We start from the raw sequence: 18,900 nt of genomic DNA on the forward strand, positions 1-18,900 counted from the left end.
CTTAAGCGCGGAACGGAGCCTTGGAACAAAGACGCGGAACTTAGGCGCGGAAAGTAATCTCAGAACGGAGGCGCGGAACTTATGTGCAGGAAGGAGTCTCTTAACTTAGGCTCGTAACGGAGGTGCTGAACTTAGGCGCGGAACGGAGCCTTTGAACATAGGCGCGGAACTTAGGCGCGGAAAGTAATCTCGGAACGGAGGCGCGGAAGTTAGGCGCAGAACGGAGGCATGGAACTTAGGCGCGAAACTTATGTGCAGGAATGAGTCTCTTAACTTAGGCGCGTAACGGAGGCGCTGAACTTAGCCGCGGAACAGAGCCTTGGAACATAGGCGCGGAACTTAGGCGCGAAAACAAATCTCGGAACGTAGGCGCGGAACTGAGGGACAGAAATTAGGCGCAGTATTGAGGCGCAGAACTTGCGCAGAACTTAGGCGCGAAAAGGAGTCTTGGAACTTAGGCGTGGAACAGAGGCACGGAATGCAGTGCAGCTATCATTTTGTTGTCTGGCCTATTTTTATGCGGCATAAAATTTTTTTATTTAAACAGACTGTATAGATAAAAACACAGTATTCCCCCCTATTCGCAGGGGTTAGGGACTGGAGACATCCGCGAATCCCCTGAATACAGAGAACCTCCTTCTCTATCTCACAATGAGAGAGAGGCAGAGAGCATTCAGCAACAATATGACGATGTCAAAATAACTGTAAAAGCTGTAAATAACCACAGCTGATCAGAAGCTCCTGTTGACCGTCGCAAAAAATACGCATCTGGTGTGAATAGGAGGGGAAGCGGATTCTGCGCTCACTCCGCTTCCGCGTACGTTGTAAACCCGCTGTAAGGTGGCCTCGTACTGGATACAAAGCTTGAAATTGTGGTGGAAAAATAAAAAAAACAAACAGTCCAATCCATCAGTGTGGACAGTGAGTTAACAAGGCTTCCTGTTGATTATTTAAGTTCAGTTCCAGTCTACAAGAAAATGGGGGAAATTCCTGTTACTGCAAGAGTATACCAGCGTACTGTGTGAGAGCTGGATGTGGATTGTAGCAGAGAACAATGGCTTTTCTCATCTAACTGCTCCTGGAAAATCCTCCGCCTCTTTGCCATCTTACAGCTTGGTCCACACTTTCTGTTGGACAGCTGTGAACCTGTAGCAGCTGTCCCAGATCCTCCCAGTCATTGTAAACTCTTCATCCACTGAGGGCCGTCAGACAGAGACAGAGCAGCAGAAGAAGAAGCCCAGCCCTGAGTGGAATAACACATCTGAAGCGAGCGTGTTGTTTGTGGATGTGGAATTTGGAAATCTCCACAGTTTTCCTGGCAGCTGCTCGGGGCTCCTTCTCACTCTGCTCACACTCAGTCCTACTCCCCTCCCGGCGTTCTATCTGCTGGTGGCTGACACGAGTAGACAGCTGGCCGAAAGACGCCGCTCACTGCGGCCGTCATGTTCTGTTAGATCACTTGAAGAGGCACTTCTCATGTAAATACCACGGAGGAACAAAAGAGAGGCAAACATATTTTACCTGTCAAGCAGCATTAAGATCATAAACAAAGTGGATCTGAATGAAGGAAACAGAGTTGTTCTTTAAGTACTTCCTTATCACTCAGATTTACACAATTTATGTAAAATGTTTAGTAAGACAAACTCCAATAAAAACATTTTTAAAATGTTATCTCATGGGAGAGAACATGAAAAAAATAAACTCAGAATTAATATTTATTTATTCAAATTGTTGTAAATTAGGAGCAGATGAAAAAAAAAACATTTTAAATGATATTTGAGATGTAGAAAATAGAATGGGCGGAGCCACAAGCTCCTTGCTCCGCCCCATTCTGATGCATCCACTTGCAGACAAATAGATCCATGAACGTCTAAACTGTATGGCTGGATCGCTCCAATGTTGCCATGTTTGCAGCTGTAATGTTAGGGAGTGTAAGCTAGTATGAGTGCGTGAACCAAGGGATGATGGGAACTCGGCTCTGAAATTCTAATGCTGTTCTGCAGAAACTATGACCCAGAAACAATGAAAGATTTTTTGATTTTGCGTAAAAAAAAGAGCATAAACCTAATTAAATTATAATTTAAAGACTACAGAGAATGCTGTGAAAAAAGCTCATAAAATGATCGGAGTATAGGACTCAAAAAAGAAATGGTGGGCTAAAATATTTATGCTTAACAATTACAAATTAAGAATCAAACCAAGAACTGACTAAAATCACAGATCCATCTCTGAAAACCTCACAGGATTTCAGGTGAGTTCTGATGGGAGAAAAACATTATAATTAAATGTATTTACCGCCATATGGTATTAAAAATAAAAACCAAAATACAAAAATCCAACAGATTTTCAAAAGACTAGTAGAAAACAAACTGGTTTGCCTAAAATGACACACCATTGACTGTATATTGCTGCCTTTCCGTTACACATGTGTCTAGAAATATAAAAAACAAAACACAATTTCGCAATGACACGGTTTCCATTAAATCCTAATTATGCGAATAAACACAAACCAACTTATGCGATAAGTCATTCAAAAACATGGTGTCGGATGTGAACAATCCTTTGAATTACAGCAGATATTTTCACATTTCTGTCACAGCATCAGCGCTCTTCATCGTTTTATTAATTTGCTGTTTTGTTTTTCTATCAACTCCATCTGTTGTTTCTGTTGTTGTCTAACTTCCTTTATCGTTTCTGTATTTATTAACTTGTAATTTGCTAGAGACCATCAACTCAATTTAATTAGCTTAAAAGCTAAATAAACTATAATCATATATAAATACATTTTTGAACGTTTTATTAATATATTCCGTCCCTGTCATAAATAAACAATCAATCAAATCTATCAAAGGAGACGTCGGCGTTTTATTCAGGCCGTGGAGCAGCAAGCTACGTGGGAGGGGCTACGGATGAAGAGATTTGGGGAAATAGTAGTTTTGCTGAGGAGCTGTGGATCCAACGATTCCGCATGACACACTCAACTTTTGATGAGCTGTGAGACGCTGTGGGACCTCCTGTGGCGCTCGCTAAGCTAAGTGTGGTATCCAGTTGTTGGTCATGTGACCCATTTCATTTTTCATTGCAATTTTGCGAAAAATGTCCATTTCGGTTCACCTCAAAAACCACCTCCCCCAAACACAACTTTTTAAAATAAATGGGAGTTTTTTCAAGATTGTCGTGTTTCTATTAGGAAAATGTATTACTGAAAATGTAATATGCGCAATTTCTTAGTCAATGGAAACGCAGTTAGTGAAAACTGGACTGAATGAGTGTGAAAATGGATCAGACGCCATTTTTTTCGCGATATGAAAGCCGCCATGTTGGAACCAACAGATGAAGACAGAAAGCTCTGAGCCAACGTTTCTATAGCAACCACTCTCACCAATCAGGAGTGAGCTTGTTGGAAGGCCACATCGAAAGTCCAGCAGGCTCCACCTACTTTTTATTCTGACACCTGATTGGTCAGTTTAGAACTTGAATAACTTACACTAAAGACAACAACATCTGGAAAAAAAAGATCATTCTGACAAATAGAATGACTGAGTATTTGCTGTTTATGTCTCTGTAGAGTGAGACATAAGCTTCATAGTACTTCCTTTTTGGAACTCCAGGGGGGAGGAGTCACTCGGTCCACTTTACATGTACTATCAATGATGTACGCATAAAAAATAGTCAATCAAATGATAAAAAGTCAGTGCTTTAGGTCTGTTGTACTGAAGTTTAAATTAAAGACAAAAGATTCAACTTTTATCCTTTGTTCAGGCAGGTGGTGGTAGTGTGATGGTATGGGGAATTAGGCGTTTCAGGATAAAAATAAAGTAGGTCTAGACATTATTTCTATTTCTTACTCAATTTTTCAAGCTAAATATTCTCAGGTATAAAAGCTTTGGCACAACTTGTCAAATGAACTTTATTAATCGCATTGAAAGCTACTAGCAGCGCAGTTTCCCATCACACAAGTTCAAGAAATCACATTAAAGGGGAAATTGATCCATGAATGTTTTAAACCTTGTGAGTCAAGATTAATTTGGATTGATTTTTTTTTATTTTCAGCCGTCATTCACTCACATTCAAGTTGAGTTGCATTCCTGCAGGAATTCTGTGAGGATGAGTCATCAAATATTCATGGTTATTTGAAGCACACCTGACAGGTAAAGCAATTCATCTTTTGTTTGCAACAAAACAGAAACAAATATGGAAAGGCTCATTTTTTTCTCTTTTTTTTTTACAGTAATTTTTAATATTTTTAATATACAAAAATTTGATTTTTACAAATAGGCTCCTAATTTTTATTTTATTTAATTTGGCAGCTACATCAGACGATATTTATGGTGTTAAAAAATCTCCACCTGCATTAAATAAAGTGATTTATTGCGGCTCTAGCAGCCTTCATTAAGCAGTCCCAGTCCCCAGAGAGCTCCTAATGAAACACTTGAAGGTTTTCATGCTTTAATCAGAATCAGGAGGGGGGGCTTTACATCAGCACCCTCTTGTTCCCCTTCTTCTCCCACTTCCGTTCTCTCTCCCTGCCTCTGTTGTGGTTTAGCTCTGACTCTCCACTCGTCTGTGAATTAAGCAGAAACAGCTGAGGAATCCAGCTAAAGGCCAGCGGCGAGGCCGTAAAAACCCACTGGGTCGTCTCCTGTGAGGACGACAAAAACCCTCCACTGGAGAGATTTTACCAGCAAAAAATGCACAGTCAAAGAACACTGTCAAATAAAAAAAATTCTATTTTTAAAAATCAATTAAAACGGCATCTTTAAAAGTAGAATAATAGGAAGAAAAGTTTGCAGAGAAAGATCAACATTTATGTCAAACTTGGAAAAGAGTCTTGATGGAAACCTGATAAAACCTTGAAAGACAAAACATGTGGGAGGAAGTAAAAGCCAGAATTTCCAAAGCTAAAGCTGCAGTGAGGAGATAAATAAATCTGGGAGACCCACTCTGGTGAAAATTGTGCTTTTTAGTATGTTTTTTGTCAGTTTTGTGATGATAGATGACAAATTTAAATAAAATGTAGCTTAAAATAGAATTTCTAAGTATTCCTTTAATCCACATGTGTCAAAGTCAAGGGGCGGGGTCATTTTATTTTATTGTTGTTCAAATGCCGTTTGAAAAAGAGGTTGAAAATACGCTGATCTGCTCGATTCTGATGCATTCACTCGTAGACAGATCCATGAACGTCTTTGATCTGGATCAGTGCTGTCCAGCTGGATGGCTCCGTTAGTGCTCGCCATTTTTGTTGCACCACTTATATCAGGTTGGGGGTGTGAGGGGCTGTAAGCTAGTGGGAGAGAGTGTAAACAGAGAGCTCTCGGTAACAGGGTGGTCCGAGCTGAAGGTCCCGCTCACTACAGAAGAATTTCAAATGAACTGCTGCAGACAAAAATAGAGAGCAGGAACAACCCTTAACTATCCAAGACTAAATCGCTTAAAAAAATTGTTTTTTTTTCTGCCGCTTATTGCCTTATGTGAGTAATACACATAAATAATGTTTATAAAAACATGTTTCTACTGTTGGGTGGACTTAAAGGGTTAAAATTCAAAAGAATTTCGTAAAAGAAGCGAAAAACAAAAATTCTGCCATTTGGATACGAATAATGATCTGAACAAGAATTTTTACTTTAAGAAAAAGATCTTGACATTTATGGAAGCGTTTGTGGGTCAGTATTGGAAATGCTTTTTCATTTTCAAAATGTGACTGCCTTTTTTTCCAAACACCGCTCATTCTGTAACTTATTAAAATGAGCATTTGACATTGAATTTTCAGAAAGCTCTCTAGGAAATTTGTGCTAAAATTCAATTAAAAATATAAAATTTGAAAATCAAAATACATAAACAGAAATGCTTTTCATTTTCTCAATGTAACTGCATGACTCGTCTCTTAAATAAAATGAGAAATCAATTCTCAGAACAACTTTTCCATTTTCTTCATCATGACGACTCAGTGACATAATTATAGCGACACAGGAAGTGACGACCGCTTTTTCACTCCCATAGCCATTTAGTTTGTTTCTAAAACTAAAATTATTTTGATATTGAAAAACTTTCTTGATAAGATGATTTTTTTCTTGCAAGATTTTTCACTTTCTTAATATTTAGTCTTTGCTTTACAGAAATTTGAGTTTTTTATTTTATTTTATGCTAAAATAATTGTCATAATCATACTTAAAAGACCACTTTTATTGCTTTTACTAAGATCAAAAGATGGAGTGGGACTTTAAAAGAAGAGATTTTATAATTTTATGTTTATTTTTTTAAAAACTGACAGTTTCAGAAATGCAGCACATGTCAGATGAAAGTCCATCCCCGCACGGCTTAAATAAATAGATAAATAAATAAATAAACGCCATGATTAGCTGCTCTTGTGGTCATTTTAAATTTGAATGGCGAGAGTTGAAATGAAATCCGTGGTTGAGTCTGAAGTGTGAACTCGTCTCTGAACTCTGCAGACACAACAGCCAGCAGCTCCATCACCACTTTGATGACTCAGCGAAAAGCACCAGTCTTGGCTTGCAGTGAAATGACAGACAGTCCCGACGGCGTGACAGCGGGATGACACGGACCTGGAAACGCACCAACGCCACGGGAAGCTTCCAAAACGACAGCAGGGGGGGTGAAGGCGGAGCAGCCGGTACCGGCGTGGAAGCCCGTTGGAGCGAGACCGTCACCAAACTGAAGCCTCACTTCCACCACAAAATGATACAGCAGCCGCTTTACAACAAGTCCACAAAGAGTTCAGACATTTTCAGCCTCAGTGATCTGAATCCACCTGGAGAGTCAATTTCTGCTGCCGCTAAAGTGAGAACACAGCCGTGTTTACACAGATCTGCAGCCCGACTTACAAAACTATTTGCTCTGTTTTGACTGGAAAGTATCCCAGACTTGGAAAATTATCTTGTCCGTCCCATCAGTCATAACAAACAATATGTACGTACCATCCAGAAGCTGCGGCTGTAGACATCCTCAGAGCTGTTTTCAGAGGACGACATGTTGTTCCCTGAAAGAGAAGTGAGATGATGAACGCGTTGACCTCTGGGACTTCATCCCTCACAGACAGGAAGTCGTGGCTAAGGTTACAGCATCACTGGGGGATTACATCTCCCAAAAAACGTTCCTCAAAGAAATAATCGGACTTATTTGCTCAGTTAGAAATTGAGTTAGAGACAGTTCAGGATACAGGATACAAATGTTGTTAAAAAGGACTGAACATAACTTTTGGATTTTTAGGTTATAACAATTTTTTAATCACGCTCTACACTTATTTAATTTCATATCCAGCGGTTTGAGTTTTGGAGAAGAACCACCTTTTTTCCTTCCTCCACAGCTCCCTCCTGGGGCCCCTTATGTTTGTCATGAGAACAACTTCTTTCAACCTCAGGAGTGGATTTTTACAGAGCGACTACAGGGACATCAAAGTAAGAGGGAAAAACCTGAAGTTATAAAAAATAAATTTAGTTTTTTTTTCTGGTTCCTATCAAATTACTGTCTAGTGAGCATGAATTTATCTGGTGCACACCAATTACTATCTAGTGAGCACCAATTATTATCTGGTGCGCACCAAATATTATCTGGTGTGCAGCAGTTTCTATCTGGTTCGCACCAGTTACTATCTGGTGGGCACCAATTACCTTCCGGTGCGCACCAGCTACTATCCGGTTAGCACCAGTTACTATCTGGTAAGTACCAGTTCCTACCCGATGATTACCAATTACTATCCGGTGATCTACAGTTAATATCTGCTGCGCACCAGTTACTATGTGGTGAGAACCAAATACTACCTGGTGAGCACCAATTACTATCCGATGAGCATCAGTTACTATCCGGTTATTACCAGTTAGTATCCGGTGCACATCAATTACTATCCAGTGCGCACCAATTTCCATCAGTGCACACTAATTACTATCCGGTGAGCTTCAGTTACTATCTGGTGAGCACCAGATAGTAACCAGAATTTATTTTTTTTTAAATGTATTTGCTCGATTATTTTTTTATTTTTTACTCCGATGTCCCTTTAGGTTCTCAGTAGATTTTTGTGCATTGATGTGATATTTTACTGCCGTCATTCTTACTTAATGATGCTGAAGTCAATGGAGGAAACCGTCGAGATCCTCAGTTACTCCAGTTAACCAGTCAAAGTTTATTTTCTTTATAAAACTTAAAACAGTAGAAAAAAGAATGTGTGATGGAGGATTTTTGGATGTTAATCTCCAAAAGAAATGCTTTGCTTCAAGTTGTGTCCTTCCTGCACAAATATTTCCAGTTCTGATGTTCTCAGCTGCTGTTCCGCTGGTGGAATCTGCTGAAGCCATCAGAGAAAAACCTCCAGTAACTTTATTACAAGATTTGTTTTCTCCAATGTTTGAAATAGAATCTTGTGTTGCTGAATTACTAAGTTAAGTTTGTAATCCACCGTTAGCTCCAACACCAGCTCACGTCTATACGACCAGAGAAATCGGATATCTGCAGATTTAAATCCAGTTCAGTCATCTGATGATCTACAAACGGCTGGTTTACATGTTTCTGCTTCTTATCAGATTGCTTTTACTTTGAAAGGATGCAGGAAGTTAAGTCTGTTATGTTAAAACAATATAACTGTCATTTCATGATGACACTAAACTTCATGAAAGTGTTTGGCTTTTAATCATCTGTTATTGGTGTTTTGTTACTTTATAAGGTTTAATTCATCAAAATTGATCATTTTATTGATAAAAGAAGACATAAAAGGAAGTAATAGGATTATTCTAAAAACATCTTAAGTGTCTGATTTCATAAAATGGGAGGATCTCCATCCAAATGATAGGAAGATATTCTGTTTCTATGAATCAAAACTCTGATATTCATCAAATATTGGACCATAAGAGCCTGAGTCATTAGGAATTCTGTCTTTTAAAGACTTTTGTTCGTCTTCAAGATTGTTGATTTTTGAGACACATTCTCCAGACGTCCGTGGCTATAAATGCGAATGACTAATGATGATCTCAGACAAACACGAGCGCGCCACTTCCCGGATTAGCAACCTGAACCGTCTCAAAATAAGTCAGCGGCTGCAGGTCGACACGGCCGCTCGTCTGTATGTCAATAGAGGATCTTTGATTCAGCTTCTGTTGGACGGTAAACTCAAAGGGAGCACGTCCCAAGTCTGGCTTGTGGGCCGAATCCACCACTTTAAACCACCTGAGCTTCAACTATTGAATTTCAAACTTCAATTCTTGTTCATACCTGCATAAATATTTATTCTAAAATGTAAATTTATGTATATATTTATATTTCTGAAGCACTCTGGATGGATACAATAATATGTTATAAATTCATTTCTTAAATCTGTAAATAAAAATGAGGGTCGCTGCTTCCACCACAAGTGGAAATCGTCCTATTTTTTATCGAATTATGAAACAAATATAGTATATCTGCCTAAAAGTCCAAGAATCTGCAGCTGTTTTCAGTGAATTCCGTGTCAAGAGTGACGAGTCGTGTTATCTATGACAAGCTAACGGGACGAAAAGGTGCAAAAAATGCAGCAAAAAAAAGCATAATAAAGAAAAAAATAGATGTATATAAGTTGCACTTTTTGTAGAAATGTATTTAACAAATGTGAGAACAGATATTTAATCAAGAAAAGAAAGTCGAGAAACACTTTAGATACAAAACGCTCAAAATAATGTTAACAAAGATGGTTAATATTATGATTAGGACATGAGAACCAACGATTCTTCTTCGTCTTTCTGATACACCAACTGTCCTCTAACGGTTGATGTTATTTATTTTGAAAACTCATTTACCAGTCAGACCCGAGTATAAGTCACACCCCAAACCAAACTGTAAAAATATAAATAAATAAAGTGTCTTACGCTCAGAAAAATAGGATAATTTAGGTAAAAACTCCTTCTGTGAGGTTTCTATGTGAGGAAATAAAAAGTACGCTTTTCATTTAAATCAACATTTACATTTGATATCATCAAAATAATTCAAAGAACATCTGACTGACTTTTCTGGTATTGGAGGACAAAACAAGAACATTCATCTAAAATTGCATTTCTGAGTATTTCTTTGTTCAAATTGTTGTGAGTCAAGCTCGTAGTTTTGACATAAACGCTCCATTTGGCGAATTACAAGCTCCGTTCTGATGTTTGTAGATGACTAGATTCACGTATGATTGAAAGATTCAAAGGGTTTATTGTCATGTGTGCACAGCAACACAATGAAAATCTTTCTGTTTGTTTACTCTAAAGGCCATAAAACATTTAAGGCTAAAATAAAAAATGATAGAGAAGGTTTTTTTTTCCAAGGTATCTGAGAAATAGCTCAACATTAATAAAAAAAAAATACAATACTATGTAACAGTAAGTGAGTAAAGCTACATACAAATCAGCTGTTGTGATACATAGTTGTTAGAGCTGAAACAAACGATTATTTTAATAGTTGACCGATTATTTTTTCAGATTAGTCGACTAATCGGGTCATGAGCAAACTGGATAAGGCACACATCTTAACCATCATTAGCTTTAAGCTAAAAACTGAAAGCATTTTAAAACACTGAAGCTGATAGCCAGCTGAAATATTAGCTAAATGCCAAATAAGCCTAAAAAACAAAAAACAAAAAAGTCTAAGTTAGCCAAAATAGCCAGCATGAGGCTGAAATATTAGCTAAACTCCAAAATAATCTAAAAAACAAAATAAATTAGCCAAAAGAGCTAGCTGATGTAGCTGAGATATTAGCTAAACTCTAACATAGCCTAAATAACAAAACAAAACAACAAACCAAACTAGCCAAGACAGCTAGCATGGTGCTAAAATATTAGCTAAATTCCAAAAGTAGCCTAAAAAAAACAAACAAAAATGCCTAAATTAACCAAAACAGCTAGCATGGTGCTAAAATTATTAGCTAAATTCCAAAGCAGCCTAAAAAACAAAGAAGAAAAAGCCTAAATTAGCCAAAAGAGCTAGCTGATGTAGCTGAAATATTAGCTAAACTCCAAATTAGCCTTAAAAAACCTTAATAAATGCCAAAATAGTCCAAAAAGCTAGCAAAATGTCATTATTACTTTCAACTTTAATACTCTCTGATTCCGTAAAATATAAAGTAACGACTAATCGACTATTAAATTAGTTGTTGTTGATGGGAATTGTAGGCAGGCTTACTCAGCATGAACACTGAAGAACTGAAGCTGTGTGCTAGAAAATGTCTCAGGTTCTTAGATTTTGCCTAAAACGTCATAAATCTTAAATAAAAGACCAACGGGAACGCTGTTTTAGATCAGAAGAGGTTTGTGTAGATTCGACAGATTGGCCCCCTAAGCCCCTCCCCCTCATTCAGTTTGTTATCATTCGCTGGAGTTTCATGCGTCACGTTACACTGTCTAAAGTTATTCCGATCGTGTTTTTGTCCAGTTTTACTTCTGATTTTATTCAAAATAACACCAGTAAAGCCTTTTTCACAGCTGAACTCCGGCTCTACAGTCCTCGTCTGTTTTTTCCGTCTCGACCTTCAGGCGCACAATTAGATCCAGTGACTCCTGCTGTTCACGCGGCGTCACATGCTCCAAATCCTCCTCAGCTCTGCTTGGTTTTCCCTCCGTGGGGTTTGTGGTACGACTACACAGCACTGCGACCCGCGGGAGCTCACCAGTAATGAATTGCATCCCTTTTAACCTCTGACCTTTCACTTCCTGAGCCCTCCTTCTCCTAAAATGGGGGGTGTCTGGTGTCAAATATTCGGCCTTTGCCGTGTTCACTAAAAAAAAGCAGCTTGCAACCATATTGGAGGCTGTAAATGAGCTCTGGACAAAGACACAAGCTTTTCTTCAGATTGATTTCTCAACTTTTTTGTGAAATCCATCTGGAAATCGTTATGGTCGCCACACCGCCAATTCAAACATGAGTTCATAGCTTTTGTAAATCAAGATAAACAGGCCCTGAGAGGGGTGGGATTGACCCAGATTTCCCTGTCACTGATTTAAGACAAGTTTTCCCTTCAGGAATGTTCCACTTCAAGAAAAAGAGGAGGATTTTGACTTTCGCTCTCTTTAAAGTTGAATAACAAGCAGGATTCGTTCAGGAAGTTGCTCTAAACTTTCTCACAAACTGATAAAGGCTCCATCTGCCAGCTCAACCCTTTACCCGGTTCTGCAGCGCTCTCCCTCCTCCCTCTGACCCGTTTCATCTGGCGCACATTGCAAAGACGGGAATATACAGCCACAAATGCATTACTCGGATATATATCAGTGAAGCATACTTTCCCCTCACCTTCTGGAAGGTTCTGGTCCCTCCTGAGTTCTTCTTCTCTTGAGTTTTGTTAAAGTTCCTCGGCAGTCCTCCTCTGCTCATTCAGGACAGTGCTGCTCCTTCTCTTCCCCTTTCTTTGGCCCACAGTTTGTGTCAGATGAGTTGGCTTCTCTTCTTTTCTTTTTTTCCCTCCCTCCCTCCTCTCCTTCCTGCCCTGTAAAAGTTCTCCTCCTCTCTGCAGCAGCACAGCTGCATGTTCTCGGTACGTCATCGTGATCGCGGATCGTCTCTGTCTTTGACTCATCCATCAAGTCCTGACTGATTTAATGAGGAGTCTGCCTGTGTGTGCACGTTTGGCCACTCATTCAACCAGCTTTTTTAAGTCTTTTTTTTTTACAGAAAATCCAAGGCTGCACGACCTTCCTTGACATTCCTGGGAAAAGTTCCTCCTCAGCTGGAGGACACGTCCATGTTTGTGTGCAGAAGCAAAGATGGCTGCAGGAGAATTGTTCGTACCTCCATGAGTCATTAAACCTGCAGATACACGCTCTGTTCTGTGTTGCAACGATACAACCTGCGTTTAAAAAAGGACTGATCCAGTTTGGGAACAGGTGTCAGGACAGATCCTCTGATTCCAGAAGAACATTACAGCACGTGAAAACATGATCCAGTGCTGAGCGTGAGCTCACAGAATCATCCTTTCACCCTTTTGTTGATCCCTGTCATGAATTCATTTATAAAGTCAGTGGAAAATAAGGTTAAACATTAGAAAACATCTGAATTTAGTTTTACTGAGTTTTAAAAAAGGCTACAAAATGGTAAAAGTTGAATAATAATCCAAATGTCAGTTGATTTGAGGACAACTTTCAAAACAATCAAACAAGTTCCGTCAGTTCTTACGCCCTGGCAGAGACAAAAGGGCTGACGCAACGCTGAGGTAAACTCCGCCCCTTTATGGATGTCTCTTTTTAAAATTTACTAAGAATTTACTTAAGGTTTCATTGAGTTTGTGTTTGACAACAGCTTAAGAATCTTTACACAAGAATATCACTTATTTTTTAATTAATCTATTTTATTTGTTTATGTTTTGTATTTTCTAGTAACTCTTTCCTGTTTTTATTATATATTATGATCCAGAATTTCTCTATCTATGAATGTGTTTTGGTTTGTTGGTGACTAAAAAGTAAAACTTAATTCTGTAAAAGAGAATTGAAAAAATGGATTTTATTATTATTATTTAAGTAATGTGATGGACCTACGGAGGCCTTAAAGGGACATCAAAGTTAAAACACTGAACATATCTGGTGCGCAAAAGAAACTTATGTGTATAAATATTGTTTTTTTACTTCAATGTCCCTTTAGGGACTCTGTATAAACATAACATTGATACAACAATGTGCATAATGATTAAAAAAACTGTTGAAGCCCAAAAGGTTCTTATCCAATATATAGTTCTTGCTTTATAAACACACTTGAAAGAGCTTCTCTTTTATAGAATATTCTATGGCAACAATTGTAGAAAGATACATGTATTTATATATACTTCTTTTCTATGTTTTTGTCTCAGAATGTTAATCCAGAACATTTGATGCTATTGCTCAGTTTTTTAAGACCTTTTAATACAATATATTTGTTTGATTTCAGTGCACAATATTTTTAACTTTTTTTTAACTTTTAGCCCTTAATTCGGTGTAGTGAAATGATTTTTAACTTTTACCTACACGTTGAGTTTGCCTGGGACAGTTAACCTCCAAACCACGAGGTGGCGCTGCAACATTCAGCAGATGCTGGTAGACTCTGAGTTTATAAAGAAGCAGCTCAAACATCCGTTCTCAGTCCTGCACGGAGCCGCTTCAGCGTCTAAACAGGCTGGTGTTTAGCTGAAAGTGGTAAGACATCAAATTTTAAATGATATAATATTATTTATTCTTTATAAATTATTTTATAGCACAAATTTGCTCTGTTTAAGTGACGTGACAGCAGCGAATATCGATCTGTTTATATATTTGAACGAAACGTCACATTCAGGATATATTTAATTTTGTTATTTATTTGTTTGGGATTAATACATAGTAGTTTTTTAAACAAATACATTAATAAATGACCTGTAATCGTTAGGTTTATGATATATTCGTTCCCTCTGGAGGCCTGCGTCCACGTGGTGAGCAGATGCTACAAGCTAGCAGCTAAACACTTTAGCATCAAACGTGATAGTTTGATTATTTCTTATTAATCGAGATTAAACCTGATTTCTCCGCTGATGTTTTTGCACTGGGCTCCGAGTTTACGTGAAGAGGAAGTGCATCTTCGGCCTGACAAGCTGGAGTTTCTGAGGAGAGAGGAAGCTAATACGTGGGGCTGGAATCAACTCACATGATGTCAAATTATTAAAACATCGGTTTATTCTTCTATTTTCAGAACTCCGATTGAGCCAAATCCGGACCCTAAACAGGTTTGTTACTTGTTTGGATTAAAGATGATCCAGTGGATCTCTCGTGATGTCTTGCACTGGGCTCAGAGGAATCGGTGCTGACAGAAGTGCAGCTCTGCTCCTGACATGGCAGAGTCTGAAGAGAAACACACAACCTGAATCAGAGGAACATAATTCTGCTCTAAGATTTAACAGGTTCTGTTTTCTCCTTCACAGGTTTACATCTGCATACAGAACAAGACAATCTGATCAATAAACTCGTCTACAAATCAAAGTTGTTCTCTGGTCTCTTATTTTTAGCAGGTTTCGATAAAGACTTTATAAAATTAGGAATGTTGCATTACCTGTGATAATGCTAGTTTTAACGCTTACGCTAAAGGTAGTCGCTGAAACTTTTTGCTTAAAATGCAAAAACTTCTTGCTAGAAGACTGGAAATGTATTTAAAGAACTACGACAGATTGCTAAAGTCTACCTACATTTCTTAAAAATCTCAAACATGCCAAAGTTGCTTAAATATGAGCTAAACTCAAAATTAGCCACAAAAAGCTAATTTCTTAAATACTGGCTAAACTCAAAAATAGCCTAAAATTCCTCTAAACTAAATTGATCAATAACTAGCTTGTTGCTAAACTCTAAATTAGCCCAAAAAACCGTAGTAGATGCTAAATAGCTGAAAAGCTAGCTCATTGATAAAATACTAGCTAAGTTTAAAATGGCTTAATTTTTTGGTCAAAAACGTTAGCTTTTTGCTAAAATAGAAGCTGAACTCGAGATTAGCATAAAAAAACCCCAATATATAAGAAATTGTCTGAAGATGTCAGCATGTTGCTAAAATTAGGTAAACTCCAGATTACCATCAAAAACCCATAGATGGAAAATTAGCCAAAAAAAAAGCTCACTAGTTGCTTAAATACTAGCTAAACTCTAAAAGAGGCTAAAATTCCTCCGTAAACTAAATTGGTCAATAACTTTAGCTTGTTGCTTAACTAAATTAGCCCAAAAAACTGTAGTGGATACTAAATAGCTGAAAAGCAGATAAAATACTAGCTAAACTTCAAAATGGCATATAATTTCTTGATAAGCTAAAGTAGTCAAAATCATTAGCTTGTTGCTAAAATAGAAGCTGAATTCTGGACTAGCATAAAAACCCCAGTAGATAAGAAATTGGCTGAAGACGTCAGCATGTTGCTAACTCCAGATTAGCATCAAAAGCCCATAGATGCCAAATTAGCCAAAAAAGCTCGATTAAATACGATCTAAAAAATCCAAAACTGACCAAAAACGTTAGCTTGTTGCTAAATAGAAGCTAAACTCTAAATTAACTCAAAGACCTCAGTAGATGCTAAGTTAGCTGAAAAAGCTAGCTCGTTGATAAAATGCTAAACTCTAAAAGAGTCTATAATTCCTCAGTAAACTAAATTGGTCAAAAAGGTTAGCCTGCTGCTAAAATACAAGCTAAACTCTAAATAAACCCAGTAGATAAATTTGCCAAAGATGTTTGCATGTCCCTAAAATATTATATATTTTTTAATTACTATAAAAGATTTTAAAAAATTACCTATGAATATTTACAGTCTTGTTGCTAATCTACCTAAAATTTTGAAAGTTGAAGACTCTTATTCATTTCCTATGGAGCATATTTTGCTTAATATTTAATAAACTATCAAGTTAATAAACATCAAAAATACAACCAGTAACGTCCCGAACGAGCTGCATGTTTTGATAAAAATATTGCTGAAATCATTGAAAGTTTTAGTTTATCACTTTAGTGTAAATATTTATTCACAGAATTATGAAAATGATGCTTAAACTGAAGGAAGTGTAACATTTATGTTCAATTTGATTGTATTTATTGCTCATAGCAAAGTTTCAGTCCAATAAAAAACTTGCAAAATGGAAGTTTAGTAAACTTTGGAGGATAAACGTCATTAAAGCAAATCTGTTCTTTTATAAACTAAAAGTTGGATCAGTGTAGCTGCAGGTTTTAATGCTTCAATAGTCACTTTTCTGACTTACTTAAATGTAGATCGGCGGCCATTTTGAGGATGAACCATGAAGAACCCGGGTGGGAACCTGAAAAACTAGAGTTTCTCTGCTCTGTTTTCTCCTGATCACCTGACTCCTCCACAGCACACCTGATCTAGGTAATTGGCTGCAGGTCCAGCTGGAAAAAAAAAACAGGCGGGTGGAAGTTTGATTACTGATTGTAGGGAAGGTGAGGACGTTTGCAGATGAACATCTTCAAAAAACAATTGGAAAAATTGTAAATACAATTGGAGTTGGATACAATTTTAGCAGAATTAAGTTGTGTCTGATTAAATTGCAGAAGCATAAAAATAATTAGTAGAATTTAGGTTAGTGGATGCTTTCATCCCGCTCCATTCTCCAGTAGGTGGCGGTAATGCAGCTTTTAAAGAAGAGTTTGATGAGTTTGATCCTGCCCCTTGATCCTGATCCTCTTGATGACTCCCTGGATCAGGTGTGTTTAGCCCAGAGGTCTGCAACCTTTCAACACTTACAGAGCCACAAAGTCTTCACTCACCCTTTAGACAAATAAAATACTGTTTTATGTTTATGTTTTTGCTCCTAATGAGACATTTAAATAAACAATTGTTTTCTTACATAAATAAAACAAACAAAGAGAATATAGCTTTTTTAAAATAAAAGGAAATAGCTGATAACTTTTGACAGAACTTCCTTTCAAAATAAAAGCATCTTACACCATCATGATAATGCAGCAAATGCTGAAGGAAGTGTAAAGTCATCAATGATAAAAAAAAGTTATTTTATGTTTCTGGTGCCTTTCAGCCACAAATTCATAAATATAACCAACAAAAACTAAATCAGAACTAATTAAGTGACTCCTACCATACATTAAAACCATGAGGCGCACTTTCAATCTTTAAATGTGTTCAAAAATAGAATCCAGTGGATGATAATTTAATGTAGCTTTAATTCTGGTTGTTCTTACTGACAATACATTGATTTTCTGTGTTAAATGAAGCTCAAATTCGGTCCAAAAGTGTCCGAATGACGATAAAAAACAAAGGATTGATGGAGAATTAACGCTACCATTAAATCCTCGTGAATGATTCTCAGTCCTTCAAGTGTTTGTGATTGAATTCAAGTTAATTTACCTTTTAAAAATTTACTATGTACCTTGTTTTTCCTTTAAAGTTACTTTTTAATTTTCTTTTAACATTTTATTTTAACCAAAGAGCCACATGTGGCTCTGGAGCTGCAGGTTTCAGACTCCTGGTTTAGCCAATAACAGGGTCTTAAAAAGTCACTGAATTCATGAATTTAAAAAAAAATTATTATAAACCTTTAAAAAAAAGTCTTGAATTTTGATATTTGAGCCTTAAAAATGGTGCTGCTTGAAAATTTTTTTTGTTTATTTGATTATTTTTGATCAAATTATGTAAATCAGGAGTGTCAAACTGAATCACACAAGCGGCCAAAATCCAAAACACGCTTTAGATCGCAGGCCGAACAGGATAAACATTAATTGAACACTCTAAAACTCAACACAATTATGAACTAGATATATATAGTGTGAATGCTGTAAGCCACGTGTCAAAGTCAAGGCCCGGGGGCCAGATCTGGCCCTCTGGGTGATTCTATCTGGCCCTCCAGATCATTTTATTTTATTGTTATTAATGACTCAATGTTATCTTGTTCACATTTCTAACTTGTATAATTTTGACAAGTATATTTTTATGGAGAGTAAAATATTGAAAGGTATTTAAGGTTAAAGTTGATTCATTCTGGAATAATATTCCTGCCTTTTTATTATTCATATTTATGTTAAAAATGAAAACTGAATTTAGCCACTAGAGATGCTAGTGCTGAAAGTTGAAGATCCTGAAACTGATAGCCAAAAATGTTGAAGCTGATAGCTGAACACGCTAAGATAGCCAGCTAAAGTATTAGCTAAATTAGCCTAAAAAACAGAAACATGTCTAAGTTAGCTAAAACAGCTAGCATGAGGCTGAAATATTAGCTAAACTCCAAAATAGTCTCAAAAACAAAAACAAAAAAAAGAATAAATTAGCCAAAACAGCTAGCAAGTTCCTAAAATGTTAGCTAAATTTCAAAATAGCCTAAAAAACAACAACAAAAAAAGCCTAAATTAGCCAAAACACCTATCTGATGTAGCTGAAATATTAGCTATCCCAATCCTAAAAAACAAACAAACAAACAAAACCTTTGGTTAGCCAAAACAGCTAGCATGTAGCTTAAT

General features: G+C 37.1%; 1 protein-coding gene, 1 long non-coding RNA gene and 2 other non-coding genes across 5 annotated transcripts in view; 3 read left to right on the top strand and 1 right to left on the bottom strand.

The window, feature by feature from the left end:
• si:ch211-51c14.1 (protein kinase C and casein kinase II substrate protein 3) overlaps positions 1-17,093 on the bottom strand; it is a 29,864-nt gene extending 12,771 nt beyond the window's left edge. The window contains exons 1-2 of one of the 2 annotated variants that reach the window (XM_024272992.2): positions 16,674-17,093; positions 6,939-7,000 (exon numbers count right to left, since the gene is read on the bottom strand). In XM_024272992.2, coding sequence (XP_024128760.1) covers positions 6,939-7,000; positions 16,674-16,695 — 84 coding nt within the window. In that variant the 5' untranslated portion in view covers positions 16,696-17,093. Of the gene's footprint in view, positions 1-6,938; positions 7,001-12,246; positions 13,448-16,673 lie in introns of those variants that run through there. The other variant, XM_024272994.2, reaches the window with a different exon arrangement.
• On the top strand, positions 14,025-14,930 carry LOC112146924. The gene is made up of 2 exons (XR_002919342.2): positions 14,025-14,114; positions 14,644-14,930. It is a non-coding gene; the product is annotated as an uncharacterized LOC112146924 (long non-coding RNA).
• Positions 14,475-14,565, top strand: LOC112147029. Its single transcript, XR_002919373.1, has one exon. It is a non-coding gene; the product is annotated as a small nucleolar RNA SNORD88 (small nucleolar RNA).
• On the top strand, positions 14,713-14,803 carry LOC112147031. Its single transcript, XR_002919375.1, has one exon. It is a non-coding gene; the product is annotated as a small nucleolar RNA SNORD88 (small nucleolar RNA).
• Positions 17,094-18,900: the final 1,807 nt, after the last annotated feature.

This window comes from Oryzias melastigma, linkage group LG8 (assembly GCF_002922805.2).
Source record: "Oryzias melastigma strain HK-1 linkage group LG8, ASM292280v2, whole genome shotgun sequence".
NCBI classification, from domain to species: Eukaryota; Metazoa; Chordata; class Actinopteri; order Beloniformes; family Adrianichthyidae; genus Oryzias; species Oryzias melastigma.